General features: G+C 39.5%; 1 protein-coding gene across 1 annotated transcript; it reads right to left on the bottom strand.

Annotated features, from left to right (window-relative positions):
- Nucleotides 1-451: 451 nt before the first annotated feature.
- Nucleotides 452-11,340, bottom strand: DAZL (deleted in azoospermia like). The gene is made up of 10 exons (XM_074150782.1): nucleotides 11,212-11,340; nucleotides 10,851-10,942; nucleotides 9,447-9,498; nucleotides 7,336-7,402; nucleotides 6,857-6,990; nucleotides 5,403-5,480; nucleotides 4,501-4,551; nucleotides 2,060-2,164; nucleotides 1,222-1,320; nucleotides 452-505 (listed from the first exon to the last, which is right to left on the bottom strand). The coding sequence occupies exons 1-10, from the start codon at nucleotides 11,248-11,250 to the stop codon at nucleotides 452-454; spliced, it is 771 nt and encodes a 256-aa protein (XP_074006883.1). The 5' UTR covers nucleotides 11,251-11,340.
- Nucleotides 11,341-21,760: the final 10,420 nt, after the last annotated feature.

The raw sequence follows: 21,760 nt of genomic DNA, 5'->3' as shown, positions 1-21,760 counted from the left end.
TTCCACTGATTAAGAGCTCCATTTTAAAATACAACCTCTCGGGCAAATAACTGCTTCCATTTTTAAACTGCAAGAGGTAACTGGTTAGTATTAGTCACTTAAATTGTGGTTTAAGAAAAACTAAGTGTAACATGCAAACTGTACCTTAAAGCTCACAAGAAAATCCACATGCACTAAACAAACCAAGAATGTTTTTCCCATATAAACTCTGTAACATTTCAGTTATCAGGGGAAGCATGCAAACGATTAATAAAACCTGGAAGTTCGTCAACTCTTACAACTTTAAACTTCAAACTACTCAAGCAAAAACAACTGTATTGGAACAGATAGAACAGGAACACAAACTTCAACTTGAAGCAACTTTTTGAAAAAGGTTACACTGCATATATTGCTAAACTGAACTGTAGTAACATCAAGTTAATGAATTTAGATACTTTAAAGTCTTTGTCGATCAAACACTTTTGAGTACCGTTCTTCCTTTTCTGAAGTGATGCGCCTTCCTCTCCTGGAATGGGATAGGAGAAGAGACAGGAAAAAACTTTCTAGATCAGAATAAAGCCACTGAAGTTTCAAGAAAAGTATCTCGAGACACTCTATGCTCTATTCAACACCCTCTAAAACTGATAAATACTGCCTTTGTACACATGCCAGTCACATGTCTGTCCTTTGAAAAAAGGAGGCAAAGTCTTAAATATAACATTAATAAACAACAGAAATTAAATACTACTTGGAATGTAATCAGAAACTGCAATCCTACAAAAACTGAACACATACAGCAAAATACGATGACCAGCTACCAACCTGGACTAGTTTATTGGTTAAAGCATAGACTTTACACAAAGAGCCACCATCCAGTGGTACTTAACTGGTGTAAAGACTATTAAGGCTCAAACCCAACATCCTCTATCCAAACTAGGGAGTTACCCACTGCACTTTGAGCAGTTTGTCATTGAGAAGTGATTAGCCAGTCTTATGCTCTAAGTGTCCATGAGCTGACTGTTCAGCATTTTTTTATGCAGTTTTGGTTAAATCCACTGATTCCCATTTCAGCGCTTACTTCCAGCATTAAGCAATTAAGAGCCAGACCCACACACCTCAGTACATGCAAGAAATTAAAATGGCATTCCAGACACAAATCCCTTCATCTTTATAGTATCCTGTAGGTGAACAAATTCAAGTTCAGCTGTGTTCTAGGCATTTAATTTTGCTTTCACTACATACCTTAAAGTAGTCTTCTTGTGATACAAAGGTGTTCCTCAGACGGTTCTCAGGATTAAACAGACAAGATACTACTGTTTGTATGCTCCTGTCCACGGACTTCTGAAATACAGTTATAGGTACATCTACAACAATACTGACTTCTAGTTAGCCCACTACTAGCAGTGGGCATGTGTGACAGGGTTTACTTCGCATTCAGGATTCTTCCCAACTACCGTATGTTTCCTGAGCTTTTTTTTTAAAATCTTTTAATCTCGATAACTCATTAATCGCCCCTAGATGTTACATCACCACAGTTCTGACCAGTGACACACCAGTTCAGCTGTGGAGTAGCCTGACAGCTGAAAAATGACGTCTCCTTTAGAAAATTGAATTCAGAGCCAACTGTTGTCCAAACTGGGGTCACTTTCCACAAAAGAAAAAGTGAAGGGAATAAAGCATTACTGATTCAGATGTTTGAAGTGTACAATAAATCTCTAGGACAGCAGGCAGTGCTACCTAACCTTTTTTAGTACCTGTAATTCCCCTTGTAATTCTCAGCAGATTAAGTAAAGCCTTGTCACTTAAAAACGTTGTACTTAATGAAGTAGAACACACATTTTATACAGCCCTCAGCACTTTAGACAAGCACTAACAGCTTTAAGGAAACATGTGAGGCTGCTGAAGTTATGTACGCAGAAATCACATACAGTGGATTGAGTTGTCATTCTAGCCAGTTGCTAGAACTTTAGTTTCTACAATACTGGTCAGAGGCCCTCTCCAAGCCACATAATCCTCATGTGCAAATTTCTATGAATAGAATTTATGACAAAAAACATTTAAGTTTTGAGAAAGCCCTTACCTTTTGTGGGCTGCTAGTAGACGACTGTGTGGGCTCTGGGACAACACATTCTGTCTGTATAAGTTCTGGATCCTCAGCACAGTGATAGCTTACTGAAGTATAAACCTGCATAGTTTTTTTGAAATATTGCAGTATTTCAGTAACACTCTGAAAACATGCACAGTTGTGTTGTCATTGGTCCTCACCTATCCATGAGTTATGCCAACTTTACCTTCATGCTTTGGATAAGCTTCACAAGTGGGAAAAATACCATATCCTGATCTGTTGTATTAAGACAGATCTACTTCCGAAAAGGTTCTAATAAATGTCTTTTCTCCCCATTATAATCACTCTTGAGATTAGCTCCTCGATCTACTTCCTCCATGCATGGCTTTTGCTGTGAAGCATATTGAGCAATAAAGGCATTCACTGAGGATTTGAGACACCAGCAGGAAACTTCGAGATTGAAGACTACAATCAAATGAAGGTGAAGCAAAACATCATCATCATCCTTCCGAGAAGTTGCTTTTCTCTATACAGCTTTCTTGTTTGAAGCTTCCTTCTCATTCATGCCAATATACTATTTTAAGACAGAAAAAGGTCTAGAAAAGCACAAGCCATGTTAGAGCTCTCCCCACTTCCCTCCGCTTGCAGTGTTGCAATTGGCAACCCAGTGCAGAGTTTAATTACAATAGCAAAGAGCCTGATAAAACAGTTACTCTTCATGGAACGATCCTTCCAGATGCTTCCAGAGAGGACTGGCAGCTTTTACAGCCAATTTAACCAAGATTTCAATGGCAAAGCTAAACATTCTCACTTTTCAGAGGCAACTTTTTTCTCCCTCAAAGTAATCAGATTTACCCAGACTTGGCTGTAGTTTTCAGTTTCTTGCAACATCAGTCTTAGGATGTTATTTGTGATTACACACAGCAACCATAAGCTGTGCCACCTGACAATCCTAAAAGCCCTTGAACATCAGAACTGTCATTTCCAACTGACAATACTGTGAGATAGGAAGCCCACAGTGTTAGCAGACTATTCCTTCATGAGCACCATCCCTAACCATCAAAAGGTGTATCATATCTGACCTCATAACAACTGGGGCATTCCATTTATGAACAGAAATTGTGACTATCCACCAAACAAATAGGTAGGTACAAAGCAGTACGCTGAAGGATGAAGTTTCCTATCTCCTTATGTGCCTGTCCTCTCTGAGTCTGTAAAGAATGATAAAGTAGCTTAACTCAGACAGTTATAGAAGAGTTTTCTGCTCATTTGCAATCCATCTGCAATAAGCAATCAAGATTAACCATCTAATGAAAACCACCATGCACACCTACTCTAAAAACTCTTTGTATTGGTACTGTTTAATTGCTAAGCGATACACAGCTGCAGTATCATGTCCACGGATATGTTCAACAAAAATTATTTCAAGCCAATTAAGGTAATACTCAGTATTCTAGTGACTTCTGAACTCTTTTGAGTCTTTCTTCCCCCAGTAGAGCAAAGGTAATTCTTACTAACAAAAATACAGACTTCCTGTGAAAAGGAAAAATGCTGCTTCTCTACTGAGAAACTCCAAGTAAAGCTTAAGCTTAGTACACAGGACTGGAAGCGAGCAGGAATAAAGTAGTCTTCTAATACTATCAGTGACAGAATTGTCAGATGCCTGCAGGCAGCAATGTATATCCACAAAGTTCCATTTTCTTCATTTCATCCCCCCATTTACCTTCCACACATTCTACAGACATCTGCTGGGAATTAGCTTGAAAGAATACTGTTCAGAAGAAAATTAACTATTACAGCTTATAAATACTTAATAGAAACTGTACTCAATAAATACAAGATGACAGCCAAAGAACACAAAAATGCCTAAGATGCAAGTTTAAATTCCAGCACTTAAAGAAATACACAATTTTTTTCCTCTTATGGACATCACTTGTGTGAAGTCACAGAAAACAAGTGATCTCTTTAGAAGCCATAAGCACCATCTACAGTCTGTGGCAAATCATTTAAAAAAAGCTGTAGAAAGGAGCCAAAAGCACCCAGTATTTGCAAAGCAGAATATTTTGAGGCTTTTAGATTTTAAAACAATTTGTAACATTAAGTAGTAATGTTATACAGATCTTATGACTCAGGATTGTGCATCAGGTCACCACTTATTTTTCTTTCAACCTTTCATGAAAAATCAATTCTGTTCATATTAAAATTCCAGAATTCTGTGACCAAAACATATGGACTAACACCATAAAACATAGTTCTGTTTTGCCAGGCAGCTCCTAATAAAGTACCAGGTCAGTAGGAAATCCTAAACAATACTGCATCAGCAGCTGCAGATTTGTATAGACCAGATTACATACAGATCCAAAACAAGTTTGATTTTTTTTTAAAAGTATCAAGCTGTCAAAACAGTGTGCTAATTGAGAACACGAAGTTCCAGAAGTTTAACTTTGTAGACTTACCGGAGGCATAACATAATTTCTTTGCTCCCCAGCAAGCCATTGTGGTTGGACCTTAAACAAAAATTGGACAAGAACCAGCTTTTATTCATTTATTTCCAACACAGGCAAGTAACTGCTATTTAAGAGCCACCATTTATAACACTTCATGTCTGGATTTTTCATTAAACAGAAGTTTACACTCTTCTGTCCAGCAAGATAGCTTTTTCATGTGTACCTCACACAGTGTTTAGCACAAAGCCATCCACAAATTCAACTACCTCCCTCCTCTTCTCATTCTGGATTTTCAAAATTCAAAAACTTCAAGTTTCAAAAAAATTCAAAAATAAGATTTCTAAAGATTAGGAAAATAAGGGGAAATCACAGCAGCCACACTGAAAATACCTCAAACCTCTAGTTACTTCCAGTTACTACTTCTGGTTTAGTTTCAATAACAGGACTTACCCATACATTTCACTTCTAAGTTAAAAATGACTGTCAGTTAAGTACCTTCCCAGGGATTTTAAGAGCTCAAGAGCACATCCCCTCTCTACATACACCCCAAATTTATATAGTCTGATAAGACAGTGATTCTGTTTTATGTAATTAACATCAACTGCCTGCACTGTAGCATGTACAAATGCAAAGCTCCTTCCCATGAGAAAAAAATACTACTGATCCATGTAGTTTTGCTAATTTGGAAGTTGTTTTATCACTACATATTAAAAAAACCAAACTAAAAAAAGAATATGCCAAGTTAATCAACAGTTTTCATCTTTTGGTTTTGCTTTCTGTGAAGCAGGAGCTGAAGAGAAACAGAATTCACAGAAAAAGAAACAGATAAGTCTCCAGTTAACACTGTTCGTTCCATTCAAGTTTTGCCAGGTATCCAACACCCTTTCTGCTGCTACGTGAGAATGACATACCTGATAGTTGTAGGCTGGCTGATACCCTACGGGAACTTGCTGCTGTATCAATAAAGCCGGTGAACTGTATGGGTATGTCTGCAAAATAAAGCCTTTTTAAAAATGCAACTCTGAAGCAAGATAAAAGGTATCTGTAATGTCAGGAGCACATTTTTAGAAATACGTAGTCGCATTGTTACTTCAATTCCTGTTTCAGACTAGCTTCATTATTTAAAAACAGCCCATACAGATTTCCCACGGCGCTTCAGCACTTCAGGCACTCAAAATCTCAAGAAAGTGGGATTCTAAACTGTATTACTTATCTAAAATCCCACATCTACTTGTAGCTCATCTTTTAAGTAATTTCAGAAGTACAACTCATCTCATGAACTTTCTAAAGCAGACCCAAAACAGACCAACTACCATGAAATAAAGGACTACAGCCTGAAGATCAGTTTCTTGAAGCCAAAGGCAAGCCAAGCATTACAATTCAGAAGATTTCCCAGCATTTCTTCACTGCAAGTATTTTGACAGCGTTAACCTGGAACCTTCTCAGCTTCCTCATAGAATAAAGGCACATTCCAGCATCTAAGAACCAGTTCCTCCTATGCCATTTCCCTCTTCCAATGGAAAAATCAGCAAGAGTACTACTATCAAGCTCTCTGCCTTAGAAAGAAAATATTTCTGTGAGTCACTGCAGTGTGCTCATCTTCATTTCCTTAGGAAAATACACAAAACAATCAGTTTGCAACTAATGCTTCCCTGTTGCATTGCCATATCATACAGGGTTAATACAGGAAGAGACTAATGTGGAAGCCCTTCTATTCACAGTACAGGACACATAACAAGGCCAGAAGTACTCTGCCTATACCTCAGTAGGAATGCTTATCTGAAGTACCAGTAAAGTGATGTCCTGTAGGCATAAAGTATTGGTCACAGCTGTCAGCAGCAGATGCCATAACACAGCTCTTACAAAGGCACAACAGCAGTTCAGAAACAAGAATTTATTTGTCCAGGAAGATTAAAATAAAAGTACCACACCCAACTTCTGGTTTTACATTTGTTTTAAAAAATACATTTTAAGTTTGTGGTTTATTCTGAGGCAGGGCAGCAGAGTATTAAATATCTGGATGCACTTGATTTGTGAAGTGCATCTGTGACAAGTAACAACATCACTTAAGAACTATTATATAATTAAATCTTAGCCTTCAACTGTTTTCTTACTCTTAAAATACAAATTATCTCCTTGTCTTTTGTTTTAGAAAGACATCACACCACTGAATCAATTTTTTTAAGCTGCTGGCATTCTTTTAAAGTGGTTTGAAATTGGGCGCTTGTTATTGGTGAAAGTAATATGAAAACAAGCAGGTAAAATTAAGATCGGAATCTCAATATGTATTCCTGAAGTTCTATGTGTTTGCACCTTCAAAAATATCTAATTTATGATTGAACATCAGTGGCATGAACAGTCTTACCTGAACATACTGTGTTACTGGACTCATTACAGCTGGAGGCTGCATGTATGTCTCTGTATTTTGATTACTCCATACACTGTGGAATTGTGGTGCAGGAGGATTGAACACTAACGGTCTGGGATGCACATAAGAACCTTGTTTTAAAGCAGAGAAGAAATAAAGTGTTTTTAGTAAAGTCATTTTCACATGTACTTCATTAATACTCAGAATTCAAGCTGCAAAAATACTTAAATGGTTTGACTCTTAAATTTAACTCAACATTAACTGCATTGTATTGTGCTACTAACCTGAGTTTTATTATCAAAACTGTACAACATCACACAAGTAGTGAGGTCATAAAATTCAGAACTGAACGTTAGTTGTAATATACGTATTACATCAGATAGGAAGGAATTGCAAGAATGATAGTGTATAATTAAGAAAAAACAAATGGATAATATCTACTTGTAATATGAATAAACTTGTTTATGTATACTTACACAAGTTTTGTTGCTTTCTAATCGCTGGCCCCAGTTTGAGCTTTTTGCCATGGAAGTTGATTTGTGACTGAAAGACAGGTTATTCTGTAAGCTGGACAATCAGTGAGGTGGGTGTGTGGTTTGATTTTAAAAACACTGTACTCTGCTTCTACACCAGAATATCATCAACTCACACACAGGCTCAACAGCCTCCATTCTCCTCTCCCACCTCAACACCTTACACCTTTCAACTTCAATTTCCTGCAGTGTTGTCATCACACTCATCACCTACCCACTGACTCTCCAAACCTACTATGTATCACTTGCCTTAATAGCAACATGCACTACTAGTAGTTGGCAACTACATATTAGTGACTGTCAGCCTTCTGCTTTTATAAAAACAGATTCAAACTATTCTTGCCTTAGTAAGGGTATTACTGTAGAGTGACCATAAGGTAGGTTCCCTTGAAACCCTATTTACATCACCACTTACCTTCCTTCCCACAAACTTTCTAACAGGCTTCACATAACATGTTAGAAGCTGTTCACCTAGTATTAAAGGAAATGAAAGGCTGTCTAAACACTACTGTTTACCTGCATACTACTGTATTCTCTCTAGGGAAATTTTCACATGTTCCTCCAGAACATCCAACAAACATGCCATTTTGCAACTTTTTTGGGCAAAGCATCTATGCAACACACAGACTAATGAAGAAACAAACAAATACAGTTCACATCTTCCTCAAATACCCAAACTCTGGATTACAAGCATCTGAAAGACTTGCAATAAAGGGCTGGAAATACTCCTCAGTAGTCCACAAATGCCTGAGATACATATAACTTCTCATTCTTCAAGTTCTGCCCAAATGCTAGTTCCCACAGAAGGCACGATTTCAGACTTGCAATGATTGAGTACAGTTTTGCCAGCACACTATCTAGGGCCATAACAAAACCTCTGATATACAAAGTCACATCAGTGAGTACTATAATAGAGATACACCAAGGGCTTTTAGTTTCAAAGAAATGCACACAAAATCAGCAATGTACATGGCTCAAATGACAATGCTACTCAAGAGGCCTCTACAGAGGCTGCTGCCTCAGAGCAAGCATTCCACACTTATCTAGTACAATAAATGTAACCCATAGTAAAAAAAAAAATACTTGGATGAAGTCTATTGCTCAAAATAGCAGTATTTTTGTCAGCATACTATGAGAATTAAAGAACAGCAAGGTTTTGAATTCTTTTGGTGAGAATCAAGAATCCCCTGCTGGAGTTTCAATGCTCTCCACTTTGTTCAAATGTGTTCTCTTAAGGAGCTGGACAGCCAGCAAACACATCTGAACACATCACAGGAACACTACATTTGCGCCTGGCACATTTTTCTGGATTTGCCTTTCAGATTTACTTCCCTATCCAAGAGCTTCAGAAGCAAATGAGAGACTGTTCATCCTTCATAGACACGGGGAGTTTTCTGAGGCATACTACAGAGAGGGAAATATTTCACTGCATGTTATTTTCACAGTTACTGAACCAATTCTGAACTCTAAGAGCAGAAGATCTGTTACAGCTCTAACCCTTTATCTCCTGTGTGAAGTACAGGAAAACCATGACACATGAACAGTTGCATCTTATAGTCAAGGAAGCCTAAAAAAAAAAGTACTTGCACTACATGTAACATCCAAATGCACAAACACCACAAGAAACAGAACTTCAACTGCTAAGACTTAAGTAAAAAATCTAATGCCGTTTTCCATGGTACTGTTATTCCCAATAATAACAGCGCTGAAAGGTCTATGTATCTGCCATAAGCACAAGGGTTCTATGACAACCATCCAATACAGCAAGCAGGCAAGACACACATAAGGCTTTCAAGCACAGAAACAAAGAAGAACCACCAGAAATACAACGTCACGAAACATTTAAGCACGCCATTGCCAAAATTAACTCTTTCTTAATTAAGTCAATATGCAAAGATTCTACCCCCAGTAGAGATTCTAGTAAGTTTACTTCTTGGGAATCCCTACTTTCCTTGCCCTTATTTACTCTACAGGGTACGTGACTTGGTTTCCCCTGAACATATCTCCAGCCTTGATATATCAGCTTCTTCACATAATTTAGACAAAGAGCTTACGTCTACTATTTTTTGAACATCCACATTGTCCAGGAAAGATACAAATCCATACCTGAAAAGAAAAAAGTTTATTTAATAACTAGATTTTGATTTGTTAGCTAAATTATTTTGACCATCAGCAGTTAACAGCATACGTGCCAAGTACATTATATTGCATGCCAAAAGAATCAAGCAGGACATCAGTTTATAATTCAACATGAAAATGTATTTACTGCTAACTAGCAGCATATACTACTGGGCCAAATGAAAGGAGTTGAGTGCCAGATTCTAGAATAATACAAAACCAATGTAAGGGCTATTTTTCCATTTCAGCTACACAAAATGAGCACTACTGTTGATATTACTAGATCAGAAAGTAAAAAAAAAAAACCACACCTTTTGAGATCTGAATCATCAAATTTTGTATTTACTACAAAGGTATGGATAAAATCAGGCATTACAGGAACAGTGACACCAGTGAGGGAAGTGACTCTTGAAGAGGTTTTTCCATTTTATTTCACTGCCCTCCTAGCTTATCTATAAAATGAATATAATTTCAGAGCATTATAGGAACAGTTGTATCAATCAATGGAGTATACCAACTCATTATCAATACTTAGAATGTACACTGGCTAATGGCACATCAGAATTCACCATGAAGACTAGCAAGGGATATGAGAAAATAAAACAGATTTCCAGCTCGTGCATTACCACATATGCCTAAGAAAAAAACGTGACTTTTTAGGATCTCCTCACAGAATCTTAGGAAAAATTGGGCTGGAAGGAGCCTCCAGAAGGTGAAGTCTCCTTCTTAAAAGGAGGGATAACCTCAAAACCAGGAGAGCTTCCCCAGAACTCAAACTAAGGTCTTAAGCATCCTTATTTAAATGTTTCACCACAGACAATTCAGAATTTTTCTATATCCAATGGGAATTTCCCTTGCTTTAACTTTGTTCACTTAGTTTCACTCTTCACCCAAATGAGCTTGGTTGTTTTCTCTACAACCTATCCCCTGAGTGTCAGAAGAGTGCAGTCCCATTGCCCTGAATAAACCATTATCCCTTCTCTTAACCATCCTGACCTCTCTCCAGATTGTTAACTACTTAGCCATCAGACAGGTCCTACAGAAGAACTGTCTGCATAGGCATCACACAAGTTTCAAGCTTTGTTTCCACTGGTTGAGTGACAGTAACCCCTCTCTCTTCCCTGAGGAGATAGGGAACGACCTGATTTTTCTGACTGTCTATAAGATTATACAAATTTAGGGGCAACCTGGATTTACACACTTCAGTGTTAATTCACAACAAAAACTGCAGCTAGCATTAATGCTTAAGCACATCAAGTGAGTTGCTAAGCAGCTGCTTATGTAACCTATGACAAATTATGTCCACATCAACTTCAAAGAACTACTTATGTTCTACTCACCCTTTGGAAACACCAGTCCTGTCAGTGATTATTTTCACCTCTTTCACAGTACCATATCTTTCAAAGAAACTCCGAATATCTGCTTCATTCATCTGAAAGAAACAAAGTTTTAAACTTCTTCAAATACATTCAGCTGTTTAGAACAAATTTAAGGTAGCCAGTACCCTTTTTAAACCCATCTTCTACTACAGTAAGAAGTTAACTCACCTGTTCCAAAATTCTCTCATGACACTGCAATACTTTAAGATTGGTAAAGACACGTTAAAAAACACCACCAAAAACTAACCCAGGAGCTGCATCCCATTTCCATCCCACTGAAGTGCCCTATATCTATCTTAAAACAATTAAAAGTATGTAATACCCTTATATCAATTCCACCAACAAAGACTGTGTTTGGCATGATTTTTCCTTCTGGTAAAACATATCCTTGACTGGTTGTTGACAGACGGGTGTTATCCTCTGAGACACCTGCACACTGGGCCTCCACATTTGCAGACTGAAAAATTCAAAAAGAAACACATATTTCAGTCAAATTATTATAGTAAACTAAGATACTAGAACGCCTGCATCTTCCTATAAATATAGCATGGGACGATAAAATTTAATAGCAATGAATTTTAATAGCAATGAATTTCAGCAGCAATTTTTCAATTACTTAAAGGAAGTACTTGCTGCAAATAGACCATTCATTGGAAAAAAGTTGAATAATTATTCCAAGAAGTTTTAAAAATTTAAATCTAGACCTAACCTAGGCTAGGTAGCCCTTATGACTACACAAAGCTTCATGACCAGTGTTGCTACTACCAAACAAACGAGAATGCCAACATGATTCATTTCAGAACTTACCAGATTCCTTTCAGGTGTAAGCAAAAAATTAAATTCTTTAATGATATAATTTACTGTAAATTGATTATCCAACAGAATAAACATCATCATGTTCCTGATCAAAAGCTTTAAATACTTGAGAAGCAAGTAAGCTTTCAAACAGCCTTAGAGCACAGGTAACAGGGTTATACTACAAGTCAGCTGTAAGAAGAAAAATGGGATGTTCATGGAATATTCATGCTTTTCATTTTCCCAGACAAAAAGTTGTCAGTTTTACTACAACAGGAATGACTACAAACTTGTTTTCAAATTGTCTGCACCAAAGTAGGATCTTAAGAATACACTGCATGTACAGAAGAGAACTGCAAAGAAAGTTAAGATCATAATGCAACTACAGTCATGATATGCTTTGCACATCCAGGCTTCAGATGCACCCTTTTGGTCCTAAAGCATTTTGTCACAACGTAGAACTTACAGATTCATTCAGTGCAGAGGAAGACATGATGCTTCCTAAACAAGCAATAATTCAGTATTTTGTTCAGATGAACAGACCACATGCAATGCTATTTCTTGTTACTGATGCTAGCAAAGATGCATACCCTACTCTGCATGCAGTCTGAAGCGTGTTTTACCAAAAAAAGTACCATGGGCACTGCAAATCTAGCCCCTCTCATCTTCTGCTCTCCCGAATGAATAGTTCCAGCTATGTATCATGCTTTGCCCAGCTGGTAAGAACAAACTTCTTTGACTAGTTCAGTGTTACTCATTCCTCCGTATTAGTGCACTCTGAAACACTAATAAGCTTCTGCTAACAATTCAACTGGTGTGTCACCATCCCTACTTCAGATACTCCAAACTTTCATTTAGTCTAAGTTATCTGGTATTTTGAAACCTAGTAATTTGAAACAGGTAGCATCCAATTTTTCAACACTTTTCATGTTTAATGCACATGTAAACTGCAGCTGTGAGTGATAAGTACTCATGTGAACTGGACATCCAGTAAGGGAATAAGAAAATTACAAGAACCAAGCTATACATGTAACACTGATGTACCCAGCAATTAAAGCCAAAACTAGAATTCAGGCCTCCCAATACGATTCCAGTGTAACTGAACCAGATTAACAACACACCACTACTAGAAGACAGAGAGGGCTTGCCCCATCTCTTTTCCTGTACCTCCTCTATTCTAACAAGTTTTAACACTTGTCACTTCAAATTAAGCTGGGTCAACTCAATTTGGCAGGAAGATTAACATGAAGTGAATAGTTTTTCACCCAATTAGTATTCTCCTATTGTACAGAACTGAAGCAGCTTACTATGCTAACACACGAGCATCAGACCCACCTCAGGATCAGTGGATGCAGAAGAGGAAACGGAGAAGGCTTAGCTTCTTCTTCCAAGAAGCACTAAGCCATTAAATTCAAGTTCAAAACCATTTCACAAAATTATACCTTTGACAGAATCTGGTTCCACACCAGATACTGTTGCCTACACTCAATTTACTCACCGACTATGCTTCCTATTGCAAAAGTAATTCCCTTCCCTTTACCCTGTAAGACATCCCTCTAGCCCTCCAGTGAAGTTGGAGACTACAACTTCCACTGTTCCATAACAGTAACATTTCTGCCTTAAACAGAAAAAAGGTAGTTCCCCCCTTCCCTCCTGTTGTACCAGGACATCACTGCAGAAGGAAAACAAGCCTCTATTTCACAGGAGAAAAATTCTGCAGTACTTTTTCAGACAGATCCATTTCTAATCCAAGCTCATTCTGCAGTTACATAAACACTTGTGCTAGCATAAGAACATAAGGGACAAACAAAGCAAGATGCAAAGACCACTTCTTTGGCTGTACCCCCAGTTGAAGGGCATTTGAACTGAAGTCCGAAATGAAACTACAACTCCACAGCAACCTTAAGCTGACCTAACCGTTGGCTTCTTTCTTTCTGGATCTGTTTCAGCAAAGCAGACTAAAAGAGATGTATTCACTTTGCTCTGCAAATTCTCTGGCAATTTGAAACAGGAAACAGCTCCCAGCAGAGGCACCCAACAAGTGCCAGAACCAGCACAAGGAAATGGGTGGGCACACAGATACTGCTGGTACTCAAGGCACCAATGGCCTTGGCTGCCATGAAGTGCAGCATTTGTTTCTCATGCTAACGATGTGAGCATTATTTTCAATTAAAATACATTCACTTAATGCTTTTACACATTGAGTATCTAAAAGAAAGAGTACATAGGCTACTCAGGCATTATGATAAATTGGTAAACATCAAAATTAAGCTTTAAGATCTCTTAATACATGTATTACTTAAAAGATGAAAAGGGGCTGCTGCTGAAAAATAGTTGTAAAAACCTCCTTTCAAAGTTACTCTTCAAGTCTTCAGTACTACAACGCAAAACTTTTGCCAAATCAAAAACACTGCCCTATCTTAAAAAAAATGATTTTACCAGCACAGTGTCTAGTTGTCATTTTACTACCTAAAAGATTGTGCTTCTACATACAGTACGGGCAAAGAATTCAGACTGCTGCTAAAGCAGTGTTGAAAGCCTAAACCACTTATGTTTTCAAAATCTAGGGAATCCTGAAGCTGATGAATTGGCTACCCTGAAATTACAGCATCAGCTGACACGACCCAACTCTTCAAAAAATAACCTAAGTGGGTATTTTCATCTATCCATCTCATTAATTATCTTTGAAATCAAATTTCTAGATGCCAGGAAACTTAGGGCTTACTCAGTTTTTCAGCTTACTGAAGTTAACAGGGTTTTTATCCCCTTTGTCTCATCAGAAGATAAATTTAATCATTGATTTATTCCAGCAAACATGAAGTTTAAGTTGATGCCAGGAAACTGGATTAACCTCTTGATTACGGTAATCGTGAGACTAGTTCTACAAAGGTGGAAAGAGACCACCGTTAGGGTCAGGTGGTGGAAATACCTGGCTACTCAAGTGGGTTACAAACATCACTCGGTCTTATGCACATCTATGAGAGGAACACCTTCACATTCCTTTCGGCGACATACCTCCCTGATTTCTCAGCCTTCTCCCTGCCTTCACACACACTTCAATTTAAAATAAGCAGTAAACGTTTTCACTTTAAACATTTAACACTGCCGACATCGGTCCGGGTGTGCGGGCTTTCTGAGCCCTGAGAGCGGTTACCATGGCAGCACAGTGCCGGGAGAGAGAACATGGCTCCCAGCACAGGGACAACAGTGTCGTCTCCCCACTCGGCAGCAGGTGGAGCCACCGCTCAAGCACTGTCGTACAGCTGCGACTTCTAAGGCTTAACTTTTATCTTCTTGTCGATTTGTCTGCGCTACAGCCACAAATTTCATTTTTCAAATAAAAAAAGAAAACCAGCAAACTAATTCCTGAAGAAGAAACGGCAGCCTTCACAGTGAAGGAACAAAGTGCGAGTTCTGGCAGCAACTCCCACTGACCACACGGAGCCCCACAAAGCGCTACGCGACGCTTTTTTTTCTGGCAGGTTAAAAAAAAAAACCAAACAAAAACACCAAAAACCAAGCAAGCGAGGACCCCCAGGTCGGCGCGTTACGGAGCCGACGTTCTGCCGCCATTTAACGGCCTCACGTCCTGCGGGTTTCGCACCTCGTCTAACGGCCTCGGTACCAGACGAGGCCATGGAAAAGGGTTTCCCATCTCCTCAAGAGACAGGGGGGCGAGGAGAAGGCGCCCCTCTGAGGGGGATGGAAGCTGTTTGAAAGCCCCCGACGCCCGGGGCAAGGGTTCTCGCCAGACCCTAACGGCGAGCTGGGGGCAGAAGGAGCCGACCGGCGCCCAGCCCGAGCAGGCGGACGAGAGCCCGGCAGTGCGGAGCGGCGCCATGTGGCAGTGCCGCCACAAAATGGCCCCTGGTGGTGTGAAGCACCTCCGGCTGCGAAGCCCTCACCAAACCGCGGCGAGCCATGACGCCTTCCCCACACACAAGCCCCAAGCTTTTTACTTGCAGTATTCCCTCCCTGACCGTAACCCCTCACCTCCTCTTAGAACACTGAAGTCTTCAAGGTATTAAAAATGGCAGTAGCCCTCAAGGGTTCAGCAGAGGCAGCGGCGCACCCCTCACTGCCTTACAAGGCGAGGCTACCGCCGCTGTGGGGATCCCCGTTCCTCTTGTTGAGAACAAGTTAATGCCCTACTCCCACCTCCGCTCCCCGCGGAAGCCACGGCTTCCACCTGCCCCACGGCTCAGTCTCCAAGCGCACCCCCTTCACCCCACTTCCCACCGCGCCGGCCACGGCTCCCCTTTCGTCCCTCCTCCTCCTCCTCCACTCACCATCATTCACCGAAGCTGAGGCAGCGCCCACACACTTAAAAATAAACAAAGCTTTTAAAACAAAAACAATACGAACTTTTCTGAGAAAACAAACACCGGGCAGTCTCCCTTTTTTTTTTTTTCTTTTTTTTTTTTTTCTTTGCTCTTTTCAAAGTGGAGAAAGGCAGCTCCTCTAGGTTACCGCTCTTCTCCTTAAGTATCCCCAAGTGGGAAGGGGCGGGGAAAGGCCGCACCCGCCCTCGCCGCCCTCTCACACCTGGCACCGGCGAGGCCCGGCCTCGGGGCGCCTGTCTGGGCGCTCGCCCCCTCCCTCCCGCCTTCCGCGGGTCGGCGTTTGTGCTGTCTGTGTTTTAGGAGACTGGTGTCTGTAGACAAAGGGCGAAGGGGGACGTAGCTTTTCTCTTTGTCAGGAGATCGGGCGGGATTGTTATTTGCGGCCTTGTTGTTGAGCGGGGCTGCGTGTGGTAGCAGCTCGCCCCTGTCATTTTGACAAGGACTAGCACTTGGTTTGTTGGGGTTTGAGAGCGATGTATTGTTGAAGAGGTTTTCACTCACTTTGAGACAAAAGCTGAAGCTTTGTCATCAGTGTTTTGGTGAACCAATGTAACAGAGCTGTTCCAGAGCAAGTTGTTTCCATGACGTCTCTTACTGCCAGTGCTGGAAACCAACCCGATCTCCATACAGTTTCCTAAGACCTTTCTAGAAGGAAACCTCTCTGGGAGCCCTTCTAGTTCTACAGTAATAAGATGCTTATACTGAGTTTTGAAAATTAGTTTTAAATAGTTGTTTGCTCCTGGTGTCAAATGTTCAGTAAAGATACCGATTTTAGAAAGTTTCAGGGAGAGGGACAACATGGATACCTCACCAAAATAAAACCAACCTCTGACTGGGCTACTTTAGTAAGTTTTTTTGTTTATGTGTTTTGCTTTGGGTTTTGCTTTGTTTTTAATAGCAAAGGCATATGAATGATACTTGTTTATGATGAAGAATGGAAGTACAAAGCTAAGCAGATCAACTGAAGTGTATTTAACAAGAAAGCTATTTTTTCCTATGAGATTTATTTCTTCTAATGCATAGATATTTTTTTTTTAACAATGTGCCAAAGTGTTCACCTTTTTCAGATGCTGACATTAATAATCAAAAGTAGATTCCTGCACTAGATATACCTGGCCCCAGAGCTGGTTTAGGTAGTAGCAATAACAAAGCCCTGATGACAGAAAATATGTTAACTATAGAGGGGATTTTGTTAAAGCTAGTGGGGTTGCTGTAGTATCTAAAGGTAAAGGGCCCTATGCATGATCTTTCATGCTTGTTTACTTAAATAAAAGAAATTCTCTACAATACCATATCAGATCTTTTAAATTTATATTTAAAAATTGAAAATGTTGTCCAACAATTACATAATATCCTCAATAAAATGGATTAATATTTGGCCTTAAGAGTGGCAACAGGTTAGTACCCTATTTCTTAAGAGCAAAAACCTTTAATGACTTTTAAAACTAATACAAGTCTTAGTACTCAAAAATAGAGCAGAAGCCAGATTGGGGGCGAGGTGGGTGGTTTTTTACCTTCTTCACTACTCTTTATGGCCCCAATTGGAAGTGTTCTGAAGGATCTCCTGTTTGCTATTAAGTGGAAGATAACTTTCCTGGAAGCGATGATACAAACACTGTCCAAGAAAAATAATTCTTTACCTTTTATCATGGAAATAGTGAGTATTGTCGTCTTCTCGAAAAACTAGTATGATTCCAATGAAAAACAGAGTATTGTAGTTGCTATAAAAAAGCAACCCCTTACCAAGGCATTATAGATTCTAGTTCTGTGAGGTTATCCTGCTGAGCTTCTGTGGGCTGGCTTTGGGTCAGGATTGTGTCCTGTTTCTCCTTAACTCGGTATTAGCTTCTAAAATTGGAGAACATCTGTTGCTTAAAACAAAGGAGAAAGTCATTTATTTTCTGTTGTGAATACACAAATCTCAAAAGAGGTGGAGGGAGTGGAGTAGGAAATTGTTGTCTTGGTTTATATTATTAATATTGCTACTGGAAGGGTTATTGCTCAATAGCTTTGTTAAATGCACTAACTAGCAGCAGAAGAAACAGATTTTATATTCTGCTATGCCATATAGTTCTTTTCACTTTAATACACATTTAAAATAAGAACCTGAGTATCTTAACCAAATTGCGTTCTCCTGGAATCTTATGATTTTAACTCAATACAATATACAGGCAATAATTCAGTGAAAAGTTAACACCTAAACTATATGTACTTGAGTTACCCATAACCTAAGCTGGGACAATGCTGAAATCATTGTATGAGATTGTTCTGTGGTTGTCCTGGTTATATTTAACACTACGAATTAATTGTGATTAGCCTTTAGGCATTGAAATTCTGACTAGTTCATTAAATTTTAACCTGAATAACTTTACAACTATAGGAAAGCTGATACATGCTTTAGTTTGTACTATGGCATGTGCCATGACTGAGAAATGTTAATATATTGTATAGATATGTAATATTCTTCATCCAAACATTTTGCAAGAATGAATTACACATGGGAACATGTAAAAATGGCTCTATGTGGCTCAGATCAGAGGTCCCTCTAGTTCAGTATCTGGTCACAACAGCCAGCAGGAGTGCTTAGGGAAAGAATGTGAAGAGAGGACAGGCGTAGAGTGATTTTTCTTGCTTGTATTTTCTCCTTTTGCTTGGCAACCTCAAAAGCATTTATTGAGGTTCCTTCATTACTGTATTTGATAATACTTGATGATTTTTCCTTTAAATTTCTCTGATGGCTTTCTGAACTCGTACTTAGGCCTGCACGACAGAGTTTGGCACTGGGTGCCGCAAAGCAAACAGGCATTGTTTACAAAAAGTACTTGTTTGCTTAAGCACCCTGATAATTTAATTAGAGCCATCTCATTCATGACCTAACAGCACACGGATATCCTTTTGTCACATTTTGATGCCATTCATGATTTGATAGGCCTTTGTCATAGCTACCTTTCAGTTGTCTTGGCTTTCAGACTGAAGAGTCTTAACTATGTTCCCTCTTCCCTTTCCTCCTCAGGTCAATAGCTTTCAGAATGGGTTGCCTTGGCTCACTCAGCCTCTCACGGGGCAGCAGCTCATGCCTTTGTTTAAATTGATTTATCTCCCCATGTCGCTAACTCATGTGCAAGGCCTCAACTACAGCAGGCCACAGTCAGCACAGAGCTTCCCAGCCATTTCAGGCCCAAGGTGTTGTGCTGCTCTCCAAACAGAAACCCAGAATGCTGTTGCCTAAGTGTATGAGACCACTGAGTCAGCTGGAGCTTGGAAGTGGGTATCTCTAGGTCTTTTCCTTAAAAAGAGTTCCCCAAAGGTGAAAAAGGCTTAAACACCAAAAGACTGGCTTTGTTCAAACTGGTAACTAAACAGGACAAGGGATTATTTTTTTCTCCTGAAAAAAAAATCCGAACTAAGTAAGACAGAATAGAAATAAAAAAAATTTATAAATAATCTCTCCTTGCCATCCTATATTTTCATAAATCAACCTTTTTTTAAAGGTGAGAAACCACTGAGCTGACTGAAACTGAGCAGATAGGCAAGGTCTGCTCTGAATTGTAACAAATTGTACTCACCTCCCCTAGGTTCTAGGAGGTTTTTTTCATTGCAAGGGGAGTTTGAATATCTATGTGCTTTTCTCATTAGTTTCTTGGGTGTGCTGCAGGTTCTTCTACCTTTTCTCTAACCCTACAGACTCTGAAAACCTTTCTTCCTTGAGCATGGTAAGGAGTGCAAGTTGCTTGCAATGACAGGAGCTGTGTCTCTTCCTTCAGGGAGATTCACCTTAGTGCCTCTGGTGTTAAAAGGACAGAATGTAGAAACTAGAGCAGACATAGAGAACAAATACTGTCTGTCACGCAGGTTTCACTGTATGATGGCATTACTAATGTCATCTTGTCACTGCCTTGCAGAGCATCACCCTTCCATCTGCTATAGATGAAAGAGGAGGAGGAAAAGCAGTATCCTGTAGTGGTTTTCTATATACTCTAGAGGGGGATGCCAGCCTTTATGGAAACACACACCCATGGCTCAGAGAACACGCTCAACTGTCTGCCTTGGCCCTGATTTAACACATCTTCTGCCCAGCTGTCTGCTTCTGAAAGGCTTCAGTGTGCTTCTGAGCCTAATGGGTGCTCATGTGGTGCACTACATGCTGTGGATAGTTCTTTCTGGAGAAACGCTAAAAGTCCCCCTGCAGTTCTGTACTATTGAGAACTAAAATGTTTATCCTCTTATGCCTCTGAATCCAAAGATACCTTTTGCTTATACCATTGGGACCCACTCTGTATTGCCTAAATTTCAACCAACACCTCAGCAAAGCAATGACTTCCACTGAGTCTGCATTTTATATTTCCACTGAGTCTGCATTTTATATTTGATGAAATAAACCCAACAAGTTGGTTTTTATAATTTTTCATTTTGATAAAAATTATCTACTGGAAAGGATAGAACTGGAAGAAGAGTAATGGCACTTTTATACCTTCTCTTATACAAAATCCTCATTGACAATGCTATTTTTGACCACCTTAAGATTATTTCCGACTACCAGTTAAAAATCACATAGGCATTTGACATGTTTGAAATTGTGGGTTGTAATCTTATATGCATATCCAGATGCTTGTCCACTAGTGTATAGAATTGGGAAAGTCTAAAAAGAAAACTTAGTACATTGACTCTGCAGATGTACACTTGTGTTTTGAATCTTGGACAAATCTTTCTGATTTGGGGCCGTTTTCTTTTCATGGGGCTTAAAGAGTACAGGCTTCCATATCTTGTGGTCTTTTAGATCTCTTGGTCCTGATTTCTAGCTGAAGGTTTTGACTTCCTCTTGCACTGAACTGTGCCTGCTGGGTTTATTGTTCTCTTAAATTTAAGCAAACTGCATTTTACCTTCCCTGAAAGTTTCTATCCTATGTGCTGACATTATGAAGAAGATGGAAAACCAGCAGTGGATCTTTGCAATTTTCGCTCATGTAAGGAAAACTACTAAATAACTAGCAGAGTTCCTCACATCAGTGCTGCCTGCCACATTTGCAGACAGCAGGTGAGAACCCATGCTGTTTTTTGGAGGCAAAATAGCAGATCCATACTTGGGGTAAAAGGGCTTATAACACTGGTTTGAACTCTTTCTGCAGCCCCATCAGTTTACTACAGGACAATCCCTCCCTGCTGGAAGAGATTAAAGCTTCTCTCTTGCCTAGTAAGATGTCCCACCATCCCATGTAATGAGTCACCCAGAACCTTTCCCTAATCACCAAACAGCAGCATTTGGTATGGTAGGAGGCTGCTTGAGTTTATTTATGGATGCCATTAGGCTGACATCTTCCTGACTGAAGTGAGAAGGAAGAGGAGGATGAATGATATTTATCACCTGCTGAGCTCAGTATTAGAATGAAATATTTACAGTAAACACTACATTTCTGGCTTGTGTTCTCCTTTCTTACACAAAGAGTTAAACAGTCAACAGTAGGATATTTGAGTTGTGTTTGGTTATTTGAGAGTTAATAGCAGCTTGAGTGAGCTCTTTAACAGCTATTAGACCAGTAACTACAGACTTTTTTAAAGACCAGTACTGAATAGTTGAGGATTATTTGCATATGACTATCTACAATTGACAGGTTTGCTGGTAGAGCCACCCTTGTACTGGTCATACCAACAAAGTCTGAGGTAAACACATTTCATGTCTACATGACAAATGGGTAGAAAGGCCCGTTTGCTGAAATTGGCTATATTCCACTAGAG

Source organism: Numenius arquata, chromosome 7 (genome assembly GCF_964106895.1).
Source record: "Numenius arquata chromosome 7, bNumArq3.hap1.1, whole genome shotgun sequence".
In the NCBI taxonomy this organism is placed as follows: Eukaryota; Metazoa; Chordata; class Aves; order Charadriiformes; family Scolopacidae; genus Numenius; species Numenius arquata.
The sequence above is the reverse complement of the archived record's forward strand: the minus strand, read 5'-3'. Positions and strand labels throughout refer to the sequence as shown.

Bases quoted from the DNA above. Each gene is read 5' to 3' on its own strand.
- DAZL (XM_074150782.1), bottom strand. From the start codon at position 11,250: ATGCCAAACACAGTCTTTGTTGGTGGAATTGATATAAGG. The intron at 7,403-9,446 runs GTAAGCTCTTTG...CCTGTCTTTCAG, and splicing joins ATGTTCAAAAAATAGTAGAC to TCACAAATCAACTTCCATGG. The intron at 6,991-7,335 runs GTAAGTATACAT...CTTTAAAACAAG, and splicing joins TAGAAAGCAACAAAACTTGT to GTTCTTATGTGCATCCCAGA.